At 45.2% G+C, this 15,816-nt stretch overlaps 1 protein-coding gene across 1 annotated transcript in view; it reads left to right on the top strand.

Moving 5' to 3' along the window:
• Positions 1–6,667: 6,667 nt before the first annotated feature.
• LOC101389288 (polyunsaturated fatty acid (12S)/(13S)-lipoxygenase, epidermal-type-like) overlaps positions 6,668–15,816 on the top strand; it is a 31,809-nt gene continuing 22,660 nt past the window's right edge. The window contains 14 exon segments of the mRNA XM_087440243.1: positions 6,668–6,702; positions 7,504–7,557; positions 7,559–7,642; positions 7,866–7,876; positions 8,083–8,189; positions 8,192–8,285; positions 8,492–8,550; positions 8,552–8,574; positions 8,661–8,787; positions 8,880–8,976; positions 9,121–9,281; positions 10,105–10,248; positions 10,985–11,117; positions 11,120–11,193. Of these exon segments, the coding sequence (XP_087296369.1) occupies positions 6,668–6,702; positions 7,504–7,557; positions 7,559–7,642; positions 7,866–7,876; positions 8,083–8,189; positions 8,192–8,285; positions 8,492–8,550; positions 8,552–8,574; positions 8,661–8,787; positions 8,880–8,976; positions 9,121–9,281; positions 10,105–10,248; positions 10,985–11,117; positions 11,120–11,193 (1,203 nt within the window).

The following is a 15,816-nucleotide window of genomic DNA, read 5'->3' as shown; positions in this document are numbered from 1 at the left end:
ATTGTGAGGTGTTAAGGGTGGAGAAGGTGGTCCTGGTGTCTATTGGAAAGGCGGTAGGGTGCCCACCGACTGGGATTATTTCACCCAGTGTGTTTAAGAGTATCTGGGGGAGACAGGAGCAGATTCCTCAGAGGGCAGTCATTGACACTTTGACATCTGTTGGATTCTTTTTCTTTTTGGACCACCTTTAACTCAATATCCCTTTCCTAGCAATATTTACAGGTGTCCCAGTCTACTCCAAGGTTGCAGGGAAGTCAAGGGTGGCTCCAAGGCCTTGGGTTGATTTCCCCGGAGTTGTTTCAGTTGGAGAGCCATGAGCTTGCACTGCTTAGATTCTTTAGCATTCTCAGCCTGTCCATCTTTATGGCGTTGTGCTAAGGCACGGATCTCAGAGAGAGGAGTATTCTGCTAAAATGATGTTTTAAAATAGCCTGTCTCAGTTCAGCGTGAAGCCCATTAACAATACCAGTAACTAAAGCAAATGTCATGCAATCATTTAGAGTTAAACCTGAAAATCCTTCCAGATGTTTTCTAAGTGGAGTTTATAGTTAGAGACTGATTCATCTCTTTGTTGTCTGCATTCTTGAATCTTTGACTAATCGATTTTAGATGCGAAGGCGATGGGCATAGACTCTAAAAGCTTTTCTCTGATCTCTCTAGCTCTGTGATAAGCCCCAGGTGTATTTTGGTTTAACTGTACATCTTTATTAATTTTGGTCTTCTCAAATCTTAGGGAGGCATCTCTGGGTCCTACAAGAAGTTGGACAAATTGATAGACATCTGGAAGCCATGGAAAATATGACCTACAACTAACCTAAATTGTATAGAAAATTCCCTCCACCAATATGGTTTCACTTTCAGATCTACCCCTTCAGAAAGCTGCAACACGATAACCATTACAACTGATGACTTCCAGGTGGTCCATCCTGTGCCGCATATCGGTCTCCTTCAGCTTTAGTCACAAGCTCTGCTTTCTCTTGGAGTCTTGAGGTTTCCTTGTGCATAATGATGATATCCACCATTTGTTGAACTTTATTAAGTGTTAGATACTCTGTAAAGAACAGTTTGCATAGTAACCTTTTTAATCCTCAAATAGTTCTATGATGTAGGTATTATTATTTTCACTTTATAGATGAGGTCACAGACTCTGAGAAGTTCAGTAATGTGTCACGGGTCACACAGCAAGTTAGAGGCAGGTCCAGAATTGGACTCAAGTCTGTCTGGCTCAAAAGCCTGTGCTCTTAACCACTACACCAGTCTTCCTCCATCATCTCACACTCTGAGTTTCTTCCCTTGAGGTGATCTCAAATTCTTAGGTCCAACTCAAAGCAATGGCCTTGTTTGAATATGATTTAATCCTATTTTGATTTGGAGTATTTTTCCCATTGCCTAAAAGTTTTGCAGCGATAAGGATGGGATGAGGATTCCCAAAGTCACCCTGACAAGTTTAATATCGTTATTTTGATTCACATTTTCTAATTTGAGATAATGGATGCAAATAACTGGTAGATTTTGTTCCTAGAGAGGACATTTGCTGAAGTTATAGTACCATGGTGATCTCTTGGCAGCCATGTTCATGTTCTTATGTTGTAGAGAAAAAAATTCTATATTCTTCCTATCTTTCTCTCTCTCTAGATAGATAAAGATATAGGCATAGATATAGATATCTATAGATCTATAGCTCCATATAGATCTATATCTATAGACATAGATATCTATCATCTATCTATCATCTCTCTATCATCTATCTATCTATCTATCTATCTATCTATCTATCTATCTATCTATCTATCTTTCTACCTACCTACCTACCTATTTATCTATCTTTAGCTGTATCCCTATATCTTTAACTATCTTCCCTATGATTCCTGTGTCTGAGAAAGAAATTCACATGGAAATTTAGTGTGCTATTTAGCATATGGGTCATCATCAGAGACTTAATGGCCAGAACTGAGCCATGTGGAGTTTCAGTTTCTTCGCAGCAAGCCTGAAAGCTCCACACATCTCTGCTGAACTCTTTGCTTTATTGCCTTGACCTCAAGGGCATAAATGAGGAATGAAGGGCAGCATGGAAATCCAGTCCTTAAATATTACCATCCTTTCCTCATATGCTGGATTCCCATATTAATGGTGGAAACCACTTTACAATGGAATATTGTAATATCTTTGGTCATAACTAGGGGGCACATATGGAGATAGTATTTGGTGGAGTGGTGAAGTGTGGGGGGAGAGCTCCCTAAAATCTCTTGTTCCTCCCAGACATCCTCTTCAGTTGCCAGGATTCTCCATTTTCCCCGGTATTATACCAACTTTACTGTTAGAAACCAGGTGCTGCAGATGATTTAGGTGCCACTATTCATTAAAACTCACAATTAATTTCTGGATTTGGCACCAGGGATCTCAAATCACCGATTGTAACAAACAAAAGTTTGCCATAACAGAGTTACATAAATATTCTGCTTTTCCCTGTCTTCTTTCAGCTGAGCAAACTTGAGCTTACATCTGTCTCTTCTGCTGTATCTTAGAGTCAAAAACTGAAATTGTTAGAGTTGGCTGTTGAATCTCCTAATGCCTTGCCCTTAGTGGTCATATGATATGAGCCCCAGAAGACAATTGGTGATTGCTTAATCAATAGCTTTTTCACTGCCTACTTCCTATCCTAGAATGGGGGACTCTCACTAGCCCCCACTTCATCTCAATTTTTCCACCCCATGCAGAGCTTACTGAAGGTGCCAGTTCAAAACTAGTTCTATTATAACCACCACATTTCGATCAGTATAAACAGAGAACAGATAAAACAGGTCACCAGTGTTCTGTGGAATTTAGTGAGGTTTTTTAATTGAGATATAATTGACATATAACATCATATTAGTTTCAGGTGTACAACACAATGATTTGATATTTGTATATATTGCAAAATGATCACCACAACAAGTCCAGTTAACATCCATCACCACATATAGTTACCAGTATTTTTCCTTGTGATGAGAACTTTTAAGATCTACTCTGTTAGCAACTCTCAAACATACAATACAGTATTATTAACTATAGTTACTATGCTGTACACTATATCCCTATGACATTTATTTTGTAACTGGAAGTTTGTACCTTTTGACGACCTTCACCCATTTTGCCCATCTGCACCCTGAAGTTTAGTGTTTTGAAGAGAACTATTTTCTTCCCTTTTACCAATATGAGAGAGGGGCAGGGTTCTTTTCTCTCTAAAGCCGAGGTGGGGGATGCAAGAGAGGCTCTCATAAAGGTTGAGGATGTCTACCATAAAGGCAATGTTCTGGATAAATTCTTTTTGTCTCTCCAGATCCATTTTCTACTCTTATGCACTCTTCTCTCTTCCCTAGGAGGATGATCTGATGGATTATATTAATGGGCTCTCATACTCTCTGGTTTCCAATTGAGTGTGCCTAATGGGGAGCCTCAGCAGGGGGATATAGGGAAGGAGGAGAGTGAGGTCAGGGTGTTTATTCCCCTAAATCCCTCCCTAAAAGTTCATTTCAGGCTGTGTGACTTGACAAAAGAGCACTCTTCCCTTCAAGGAATCCTTCTCTAGATAACTTTCTTTTTCTAGGTTCTAGTAACCTCTCCCTCTCATTTTCCCTTGGGCCTATACAGGTGGCAGCTACAGGACTGCTACCCTCAGCACTATCCCTTTGTAGTTTCTCACACCCTATCCATCCCTTTATACGTTGTCCCAGTGTAAATAAATTATCCTCTAATTATCCTAATTTAAGTGTGTCATCTGTCTTCTATTGGGTCCTTGGCTGATGCAGGAAAACTGGCAGAATATGAATCTCCTAGGGCCATCCCTGGAGTGTATAATAGCAAAATAAAAGTTATTATAAAAGAGTTCTGATGCCCTAGGAGTATGGAGCATTGTCCTTTTTAGTCCTCTTCCTCCATTATGGGGAAGAAGAGAGAGCTATTTGTCTTCTGAATTTGGGGGCATACTTTAATATAGAAACTCATGTTTGCTGTTGGTCTGGAGACTTTTGAACGAATCTCAGTGGAGATTTTTATCTTATTTGATTGGGTTCACATTGATTTATAACACTGTGTAAGTTTCAGGTGTACATCATTATATTTCGGCTTCTGTATAGCCTGCATCATGTTCATCAGCAAAAGTCTGGTTTCCATCCATCACTATGCATATGTACCCCTTTACCCCTTTTGCCCTCACCCCATCCCTGTCCCCTCTAGCAACCACCAATCTGTTCTCTGCGTCTATGTATTTGTTTGTTTATCTTCCACATATGTCACCAGAGATTTTGGAATGAGACACCTGTAAAGAGTTCCAAGAAGGCCTGAAAGAACTTAATAACCTAAGAAAATAATGTATTTTGTCTTGGAGGTACATGGGAGCCATTTTCAACTCACCCTGCTTCTCCGTAGCCCTTACAGGGTACAGAGGAGGGTATCAGTGATTCCGGTGGCTCCACATGGAGGGGCATGGAGGCTAGCAGAGGGGCAGAAGTCATGGGACTACAGTATTTCCAGGCCAAACAGTGGGACATCCAGCCTGAAAATGGTGTTGGGATTTTACACTGATGAAATATGGCTCCTGCTCTAGGAGGAGTGCTTTCGATAGAAAGGACAGGCAGGAAACTGAACGCTGTTCCAAGAACCAAACATTACTTATATGAACCATCATATCCACACAGGTAACCAGTAGTGGATGGCAGAGATACCTTTGATGAGTTACTTAGTGGAATTTCTTCATTCTGTCTTAGCTTCCTTCATAGAGGATGTGTGAGATTATGAAATACAAAGAGAGAGAAAAGGGAAAGTGTATGAAAAGCAGATCAGCCCTCTCATTTACTCTAAGCCTCTAGGTCCAAAAACAGGTGTAGCCTGAGTTAGGACGTTTAATTAGATAGGTGGAGGGAGCATAGTTTAGAAGTAGGTGGAGGCAAGGATATGAGCTTTGAAGGGACTTTGAGATGGAAGTTATAAAATAAGCAATCTTAAATATTGAAATAAGATTGTACTACTAAGCAAGAAGGATTGGAAAATTGTGGACTCAGGACAAGAAATCATTAAGTAAACAAACCACTACTCAGCAGGAAGGGGTGTCCACATACACAATGGGGAGGTGATTAGAGAAGGAACACAAGTTCACTGAGACTCAGCTCTTGAGACTCGTCACTACTTGGTGTCATAATTTATTTCTATGCATCTGTAACTTGGACTTACTCCTGATAGGATGTCTTTCACCCTAGAGACCCACTTCAAACTAACTTAAGCCATCAAGGGGGATTTCTTGGAAGGACACTTGATATCTCACAGAACCCAAAGAGAAGAACTGAGCTGGGTCTCCCAGGGGCTGAAGCAAGGGGCTGGAAATGCTCAGGAGCTCACAGTTGCTCTCTCTCTCCTCTCTCCAGTCACAATCTTCAGGAAAGGGAGAATGGTTCGTGGGCTGAGGAATTAAACCACCATAGGTATAATATACTGCCAGTGAGTTTTAAGTGATAATAAATGACGTCTAAGTCGTGATTGGATTAGCAACTGAAATGTGAAAAATAGGGATTTGGAGGCTCAGTCGGTGGAGGGAACGTGTTGCCAAAGTGTAAGAAGGGTCTTCTCTGAATACAAGTTGAGGCTATTGACAACAATGGCATTATCTCATACTTGTCCTCAACTGAAAGCCCTGCATCCTTGCCAAAGTGGTTTATTCACTGTTCACTGAAACCACTCCCACACTTCACAGAGTGGAGGTGAAGTTTCTTAGGTGTTAGAGTCAATGGGGAGGAAAGGAGAATGCTTGTAATTTTGAGGAAGAAGGAAAGAGGGTTTTATTGGTGAACAGCGTGAACTTCAGAAGGGAGTCACTGAGGGACAGCAGCGACACAACTCTGTGCACATGGCTGTGGGAGCAGAGAGCATTGTGACCACTCATGGTCCCCAGATTCTTGAGTATTGGGAGAGGTAGCTGCCGTGGACAGGGCAGCATCAGAGAAAAACTGGATTTGACAATAGAAGTTTCTAAATCACCTAAACTTAACCAAATGATCGGGTAACCAACGCTGTCCATCGCCTCCAAAAGAGACTGACATGCCCACAGTTTGCCAAGCGCACATAGCTAGTAGGCTAAGTCCTGACACGCCCGGCACTTCAATGCCCACCAGTTGAGCTTTATGTTTACCAAGAGTAGTTGTGTAAGCTTCCCAAACTGTTTATGTCAGGTGTATTTGTTATTGTAATTATGAAATTTTCAGACAAACTGATGGAATGAGTATACATAAGGGTATTGTTCTTATTAAAACCAAGTTGAACACTTTATGACTCTATAAACAAGAATCATTAAAAAGTCACTGTCAAGTTAATGATTAGGAGTAGGAAGACAACTGTGAAAGGTTTGGGGAAAACTATAAAGATCTGGAGAGATACTGCCTTTCATTTTTTTCCCACAAGAACCTTTAGGATTTAGCTCCATTTTAAATAAACGTCAACTTATTTGGGTGTGGTTTATGCAAGAAAGACCTAGAGAAGCTCTTATTATGGACCCACACTCAAAAAATTTCCATCCTAGATAAAAACATTCATGAGGGGCTATACATTTATGGTTTCACTTTAAAACAAAACGTTTATGGTATGTCTGTATACTCTTTGATTCCCACTTGAACCAACTATTTTGATTAACTATTTCGACATGAGGAGATGGAAGCGGGGTTTACGCAAAAAGCTGTGGGTTCAAGGCCTTTGCTCACAATAGAACAGAAGGTCCAGGAAAGAGGCAGCTGACTGGCGAGCAGGGGTGCCTGGGAAGGGGTGGATAGAAATGAACATCCAAAGAAGGAATCTAGGAGGATTCGTGCCTGGTACAGCAGTTGTCCCTAAAGAGGATGAGGAGAGCAAAAGATTGCGAGTAGGGTGGGCAGAATTGGTCCTGAAGGGAGCATGCTGATAGGGCCCATTATAGGTGCTCAGCCTGGGGTGCTGGCCCCAGAGAGCCCGTTTCAGGAAAGCCCAGTGGGAGCTTCATGACTGGAACTGATGAGGAATTCCAAACTCCCCCTCTTGGCTCCCCAGTGTGGACAGCAGACTCCTCTGCTTCGTCTGTCCAGCATTATCTCATACGTGTCCTCAACTGAGAGCCCTGCATCCTTGCCAAAATGGTTTACTCACTTTTCACTGAAAACACTCCCACACTTCAAACCATCCCACCTCCCTCATTTCTGTTGCTTGTTGCTCTTTTAGTCATTTATTCACCAAAATTTGGTGGAGGTGATGGCTAGTGTTTATCTGTCATCGTCTGGAGGCCGGTGTGTTCAGTCCTGGTTGGGCATGGAACCGGCCAGGGAGTGTTTGCCAAGTGAATAAGTGTGCGGTGCACACTCCGGAGCTGCTGTGAGAAACCCAGGGACAGGTGCATCTGAGTGGAGAGGAACCTATGGGCACCCTGGGACCCAACACAACAGACACTTGTCTAAGAGTGGCTTCCCGGGGCCTGGGCCTCAGATCCTCTTAATTGCTTAATTTCCCCAGGTTCCCTCCCAGTCCGGGCAAGCTGGGCAAGTACACGATCCGTATGGTCACCGGTCTTGGCGGGCTCCAGCGACCTGGTGCAGCTGTGGCTGCTGGGCGAGCACGGAGAGGCGGCCCTAGAGAAGCGGCTGGGGCCAGTGTGGGGCAAGGTCAATGCAGAGCACGGCCGGGCGCGGGGACCCGTGACCTTGCGGCGGCCACTGGGGAGCGGGGACGGGAAAAGGGGCCTGCGGGCGCCCGAGCCTCGGTCGCGGGAGAAGGGGGTCGGGCGCGGGTGGGTTGCCAGGTAGGAAAAGAGAAAGGGGGAGGCCCGGGAGAGAAGAGCGGCATTTTTCTGCCCGGGTGGAAGGAGCAGAGATGAGACGCCTGCTGGGCGCGCTGCGCTTTCCCGGACGCGGCGGGGACCGGGAGGCCGGAGACCCCAGAGTGGGCTGTTCCTCCTCACCACCAGGCGGGATTCGGCCTCTCCTGGGGAGTGCTCCGGGGGGGAAGCGGAGCCACGCTTCTCTGAAGGATCACTGACCCTGCCCACTCTGAGGACCCCCAAACCTGCCTCTGACCCGGGTCCTGTCCCGCCAGAGACAGAGTGTGACGTCGACGTCCCCCTACACCTGGGGCGCCCCCTGCTGGTGAAGCTACGCAAACACAAAGGCTTGTTAGATTTCGGCTGGTTATGCAGGTGGGTCACACCGTGACGGGCCCCGGAACCCAGGGCCAGGCCCTTTTCCCCTGCTATCGCCGGGTGCAGAGCGACGGGATCATCTGCCTGCCCGCGGGCACTGGTGACAGCAGTGGGGAAACGGGGGCGGCACCCGGCGGGCTGGGAGAAGAAGGGGTCCGGGAAACGCTATGATATAGGAGGGAAAGGCGAGAGAACTGGAGGAGGGGGAGAAGTGCAAGAGCGTGGGGCTGAGAGGATGGCTGACGGAAGAGGCCGAGCGCGGAGGGATGTCAAAGGAGGCGTCGGGCTCTTGTGTCCCCTCCCCAACCCGGACTGTGAGCTATGACCCCCAGAATCTGTTTAAGAAAGATCAGGAGCAGGAGCTCTAAGGCAAGAAGGAAGGTGAACCGGTGCGCCCAAGAAAGCCTTTGATCCCCTATCAGATCCCAGGAAACCCACGGCCTCACTTTCTCCCGACTCCGTGTTCTTCCTCCAGGTGGAGCTCCTGGAAAGACGGGATAATCCTGCCTATAGCAGGGAATACGCAGCGGGATATTCCCAGGAATGAGCAGTTCCTCGAGGATGAGGATTTGGACTTCACTCCCTTTCCGGCAAAAGTCTTAGTGCCAGGTGGAGGTCGGGCACTTGCATCCCAGATGCAAGGTGGGATCCTTTCTTGATCTTCTTGCATTGGCCTTCTCTCCACAGGTTGAAGGGCTTGGCCCTCAAGGAGACATTGGATCTCACAAATTCTGTGAAAAGACTGGAAGATTTCAAAAAAATATTCCCGTGTGGAAACACTGGCCTGGCTGGTCAGTTACCACAACCTCCTAAAACCTATATACATATTTCCAGCCCAAGGATTTGAAAGAAGAGGGAGAGAGGGTAGGAGAGTGATATGTTAGTAGGATCAGGAGCTCAGAGCTCACAGCATGCTCCCCAACTGATGTCCTTAGAGCAGGTTAGAAATTCCTGGAAGGATGATGCACTGTTTGGGTACCAGTTCCTCAACGGTGCAAACCCCATGCCCCTGAGGCATTCCACCAGCCTCCCAGCCCGGCTGGCACTGCCTCCAGGGGTGGAAGACTTAAAGACCCAGATGGAGAAAAAACTCCAGGTGCTGCACTCCCTCTGTTCACCCACCACCCCAGCCATGGTCATCTCGTTTCTCTCTGCTTCCTTCTCCTGCCTCCTGCCCCGCTTCCCTCATTTCCTCCACTGACACCTCTTTAATCTACACCCTCCTCCATCTACACTTAGGGTGTCTCAACTATGGTACTATTGATATTTTGAGTCAGATAACTCTTTGTTGTGGGGGGCTGTTGTTTGCATGTAGGATGGTTAGTAACATCTCTGTCCTCTACCCACTGGATGCCAGAAACATCCCCCCAGTTGTGACAACCAAAAGTGTCTCCAGACATTGCCAAATATCCTCTGGGGGGCAGAATCACCCCTGCTTGAGAGCCACTGATCTACACCGACTCCTGTTATCGCCTTCTTTTCCTCCTCCTCTTCCATTTCCACTTTCATGTCTTCCTTCCTCATTACATGTATTTAGCCTTAGGCAAGAGCTCAGGCTTCTGGAGGGAAACAGCAAGAGAGACTGAACAACGCCTCGGAGAGAGCTGGGGGCGGGGTAAAGGAACCATTTTGTGCTACATTTGGCTAAAGCCTGAGGGGGGGGGGTGATAAGGAAGGACTTTGGTTGCGGGGGATGGGTGTGCAGAGTGGAAACCCAGAAAGTTCACCTCAGGAGCTTCAAGTCTGATGGAAGACACTGAGCATGAAAACCTTGCATTTAGGGCTTGGTTATGGGGAGAGTGATTGTGTTTAAAGTAAAAGACTGGATGGGTAGAGGAAGGATCCAACCTGGCAAATGAGAGACGGGCAGGTCCAGAACCGACCCTACCCCTTTATCTATCCCTGCCCCCCGCCCTCAGGCTGGATCTCTGTTTGAAGCTGATTTCTCCCTGCTGGATGGGGTCAAGCCTAATGCCATCATTTTTAAGCACCAATATGTGGCAGCTCCTCTGGTCGTGTTGAAGCTTCAGCCTGATGGAAGACTCTTGCCCATGGTTATCCAGGTAAGAGACCCAGGTTTCCTGCCCCCAGACATTGACCCCCTTTAGGGACTTAGACCCACAGGCCCTCAGCCCCGACTCCCTCCTGTGCTAGTGAAGGGGAGGAAGACAATCCTCTACTTACTCTAGGTCCTTTCTGGCTGGCTACAAATTAAATTGACATGAGACTGAATAGTAGGAGAAAATCAAACAAAGCCTTATAACATGTATACATGGGAGAAACCAGCGAAACTGAGTAACTTGACAAAATGGCGGAGGTTCTCATCTCAAATACTATCTTCAGCTAAAGACAAAGGAGGATGTTGGGGGTGGGGGAAGTCAGTTATGGGGGATTACCAGAAAAGCACAGTAAACAAGAGTATGCAGATTTAAGTCCTGCCTTCCGCAATGATAAGAGTTTCTAGAGATAAGGTCATGCCCCCTTCTTCCCAGTACAGAGAGGGAGATACGTTTACAAATGGAGATTTCCCTTATGAATGTAAATGTTTCTTACAATGGTAACTTCTACTTTTACTTGGTTTTTAGAGCTTTGATAAGAATGGACTTAGCAAGGACCTTCCCAGTCTATCTATACCCAGAGTTATCTATGGTGATGGCCTGTCCTGGGGACAGGCCTTCTATCTTAAATTCTTTTGGGCAGTTAGTGTGGGGGGGGGGGGAGGTCAAAGTTTCTTTCAGAGAAAATAATCAAGGTAAAGAGAAATATTTTGAGGTGGCCAATTCTGATCCCCCATACTAGCTCCAGCCATCTTGTCTCAGATGCCTGCAACCTGTGCTGTTCCTGCCCTCGGATCCCCTCATGGCCTGGCTTTTGGCCAAGACCTGGGTCTCTAGCTTTGATTTCCAGCTGTACCTATTACAGTCACACCTGCTGAGGGACACCTGATGGCTGAGGTTATTTCTGTGGCCACAATGAGGAGCCTGCCCAGCCTGCATGCTATCTACAAGGTATTTCAGCATCTCTGTCATTCTGCATCTGACTGCCCTTCAGATCTCACACTTCTCACCTTGTGGCATCTACCCAGAATCTAAGCTTGTGGCATATTAGATCAGTAGCAGTCTCAGTTTATATGCACATGTGTGCACACATGTGCACACACACACAGTGCTATGGGAACACTCAGGGTTGGGGAAAGAGTGAGAATGGGTTTTAAATAGGAGTTGAAATTTGGGCTGAGGAGGTTGCCAGTTGGGTAGTGAGGGGTGGGGACATTCCAGTCAGAGGGATCTGCAGAGGAATATGGATAATGGCTGATATTAGCTGTGTCGGGGATCAGAATTAGCCACTCCAAAATGTGTCTCTTTGGCTTAATTATTTTTAAGAACAAAAGACTGCGAGAGAAGTCAAGACGGTGGCGTAGGCAGACTCGGAACTCGCCTCCTCCCGCGGACACAGCCAATTTACAACTACTTGTGGAAAAATTACCCCTGAGACAGAACTGAAAACTGGATAAGAGGAACTCCTGCAACAAAGGACAATCCTAATTGAGGTGGAAGAGGCAGAAACTCCCTTCTGAGAAAAAACACCGCCTTCACAAGCCGCCAGCTTCACGGACGCCTGGGAGCAGCCCAAAGGTAGGCAGCCCTCCCTGGAGGCGTGGGGCCCTGAGCTGGGGAGCGCCCCCGCTGTGGGCATTTTGTGGACCCAGCACAATCGAGACCAGTGGCATAATATCTGACTTTGCCTGCTACTAAAACATTGGGGAATACCCCCAGAAATCCTGGTTCACAAAGAAATTAAAACCGGCTCTTAAAGGGCCTGCGTGCAAACTCACCCGTTTCAGAAAGCATCCCAAAATCACCAGAAAGGTGCATAGTGCTTTGGTGAAAAGAGACTCACCTGATAGGCCCTGAGTGCATCTCAGTGAGAGGTGAGACCTCTCCAGGGACTGGGACATTGGCGGCGGCCACTGTTGTGTCCTGGTGTGGGCGTGCTGACACAGACGCCATTGGAGTTCTCCCTGGGGCCTGCTAGCCCAGGTCTGCCCAACCCACTAGAGCACCGATTTAATCCAGCTCAGCCAGGGCAGGCAGCCCACCCTAGAGACTGGCCCCACCCAACAACAAGCCCTCAGGCAACTTGTGGGCCTGCATATATTGGTGACTGGATTCTCTGCAGCCTGGCAACTGAGCCGACTTCAGTGGGGCAGGGCGTGCACAAGGAGCGGGTGGAGAGTGTGGGGCAGTGGTGGAGTGTATGGGGCTCCCGCCGTGGAGAGACTGGGTCCACTTCAGGAGCTTTGGGGCACACACATGGGGCAGGACTGTGTTGACTGTGTGTGTGGACCTGTGGGCGGCAGGGCTTGTCAACTGCAGAAGACTTCTCAAAGACTCACATAGGGGGTCTGCCCCACCTTCCAAAGTCTGAAACAGTGGGTGCTCCTGTGCCTGAGGCTAGCCCCACCCAGCTGCAATCCTCAGAGAGCTGACAAGAGACCTAAAGGCTGGAGGCTTATAGCAATTGTAAGCCCCTGAGCCTAACAACCTGCCACGCTGGGGGCCTACTCACTTAAAAGAAATACTGCAACACAAATGTGGTATTAGAACTTGCAGCCAACTGTGCTGGGGCTCCCCACACCTGATAAAGAGACTGAAGGGCCCACAACAACTACAAACAGCTGAGCATTACAACAGCTGACCACGAGCATAACTCGGCCTACCTGGGTGCATACAGGGAAAGCAAACAGGCCACAACAGAAGGACACACGTAGCCCACATAGGGGTCACCCCTGGAACACTGAGAACTGAGGGAAGCACACTGCAGGACTCCTAAGGCATCACTTGTATAAGGTCACCTATCCAAGAGCAGGAGACGTAGCTGACCTACCTAATACGTAGACATAAGCACAGGGAAAGAGGCAAAATGAGGAGGGAAAAGAATACATTCCAAGTAAGGGAACAGGACAAAACCCCAGAAAAGGAACTAAGTGAAACAGAAATGAGCAAGCTACCTGACAGGGAGTTCAAACTAAGAGTGTTAAGGATGCTCACTGATGTGGGGAGAAGAATAGATGAACTGAGTGAGAATGTCAGCAAAGAAATGGAAGACATAAAAAAGAACCAATCAGAAATGAAGAATACGATACTGGAAATGAAAAATTCGCTAGAGAGATTCAAAAGCAGAGTAGAGGATACAGAAGAATGGATCTGTGAGCTGGACGAAAGACTAGAAGAAATTACCCAAGCTGAACAGGTAAAAGAGAAAAGAATTAAAAAGAGTGAGGACAGTTTAAGGGACCTCTGGGACAACATCAAGCACACTAACATCCGTGTTATGGGTGTCCCAGAAGGAGAAGAGCGAGACAAAGGGGCAGAGAATCTATTTCAAGAAATAATAGATGAAAACTTCCCTAACCTAAGGAAGGAAACAGACATCCAGGTACAGGAAGCACAGAGAGCCCCAAACAAGATAAACCCAAAGAGGCCCACACCAAGACACATTATAATCAAAATGTCTAGAATTAAAGATAAAGAGAGAATCCTAAAAGCTGCCAGAGAAAGACAAGTTACATACAAAGGAAACCCCACAAGGCTATCAGCTGACTTCTCAGCAGAAACCTTACAGGCTAGAAGAGAGTGGCAAGATATATTTAAAGTGCTAAAAGGAAAAAACTTACAGCCAAGAATACTCTACCCAGCAAGATTATCATTCAAAATGGAAGGAGAGATCAAAAATTTCCCAGACAAGCAAAAATTAAAGGAGTTTGTCACCAAGAAACCAGTGCTACAAGAAATGTTAAAGGGACTGATTTAAGGGGAAAAGAGAAGACCACAAATAGGAAAAATTATCTATTTCCATAAGAGGGCAATGGATACAAATGCACAAAAAAGAGGTTAGATATGATATCAAAAACATAAGATGAGGGAGGAGGTAAGTTAAAGAGTAGAGTTTTCAGACAGAGGTCAAACTAAAGAGACCATCAATTCTGTATAGAAGGAGAAAGGAACAGAGAAGGACTACTAAAACACTGAGAAAAAAGTTAAAAAATGGCGGTAAATACATACTTATCAATAGCTACATTAAACGTCAATGGACTAAATGCCCCAATTAAAAGGCATAGAGTGGCTGATTGGATAAAACACCAAGACCCATATATATGCTGCATACAAGAAACACACTTCAGACCTAAAGACACTCACAAACTGAAAGTGAAGGGATGGAAAAAGATACTCCACGCAAATGGCAATGAAAAGAAAGCTGGGGTAGCAGTACTCATATCAGACAAAATAGACTTTAAAACAAAAACTGTAAAAAGAGACAAAGAAGGGCATTACATAATGATCAAGGGAACAATCCAACAAGAGGATATAACACTTGTAAATATCTACGCACCCAATGTAGGGGCACCTAAATATATAAAGCAATTATTAACAGACATAAAAAGAGAAATAGACAGTAACACAATAATAGTAGGGGACTTTACACTCCACTTACACCAACGGATAGATCATCCAAACAGAATATCAATAAGGAAACATTGGCCTTAAATGACACACTAGAACAGATGGACCTAGTAGATATATACAGAGCATTCCATCCAAAAACCGAAGAATACATGTTCTTTTCAAATGCACATGGAACATTCTCCAGGATTGATCACATATTAGGCCACAAAATGAGTCTCCATAAATTTAAGAAGATTGAAATAATACCAAGCATCTTTTCTGACCACAACGGTATGAAACTGGAAATCAACTATAGGAAGAAAACCAGAAAAGCCACAAATACATGGAGATTAAACAAAATGCTACTGAACAACGACTGGGTCAACGAAGAAATCAAAGAAGAAATAAAAAAATACCTGGAGACAAATGAAAATGAAAATACGACATGCCGGAATTTATGGGATACAGCAAAGGCAAAGGGAAGTTTATAGCAATACAGGCCTATCTCAACAAACAAGAAAAATCTCAAATAAACAATCTAACAATGCACCTAAAGGAACTGGAAAAAGAAGAACAAACAAAGCCCAAAATCAGTAGAAGAAGGGAAACAATAAAAATCAGAGCAGAAATAAATGAAATAGAGATTAAAAAAACAATAGAGAAAATTAATAAAACCAAGAGCTGGTTCTTTGAAAAGATAAACAAAATTGACAAACCTTTAGCTAGACTCACCAAGAAAAAAAGAGAGAAGGCACAAATAAGTAAACTCAGAAATGAAAGAGGAGAAATTACAACACACACCTCAGAAATACAAAAGATTCTAAGAGAATACTATGAAAAGCTACATGCCAACCAATTTGACAATCTGGAAGAAATGGATAAATTCTTAGAATCATACAACCTTCCAAAACTGGATCAAGAAGAAGTAGAGAATTTGAATAGACCAATCACCAGTAAGGAGATCGAAACAGTAATCACAAACCTCCCCAAAAATAAAAGTCCAGGACCAGATGGCTTCCCTGGTGAATTCTACCAAACATTCAAAGAAGACTTAATACCTATCCTTTTCAAACTCTCAAAAAATTGAGGAGGGAGGGAAGCTCCCTAACTCATTCTACGAAGCCAACATTACCGTGATACGAAAACCAGACAAGGACAACACAAAAAAAGAAAATTACAGGCCAA

Source organism: Ceratotherium simum, chromosome 16 (genome assembly GCF_057802395.1).
Source record: "Ceratotherium simum simum isolate JZ-2026a chromosome 16, ASM5780239v1, whole genome shotgun sequence".
In the NCBI taxonomy this organism is placed as follows: domain Eukaryota; kingdom Metazoa; phylum Chordata; class Mammalia; order Perissodactyla; family Rhinocerotidae; genus Ceratotherium; species Ceratotherium simum.
Note: the sequence above shows the minus strand (reverse complement) of the source record. Positions and strands in the feature narration are given on the sequence as shown.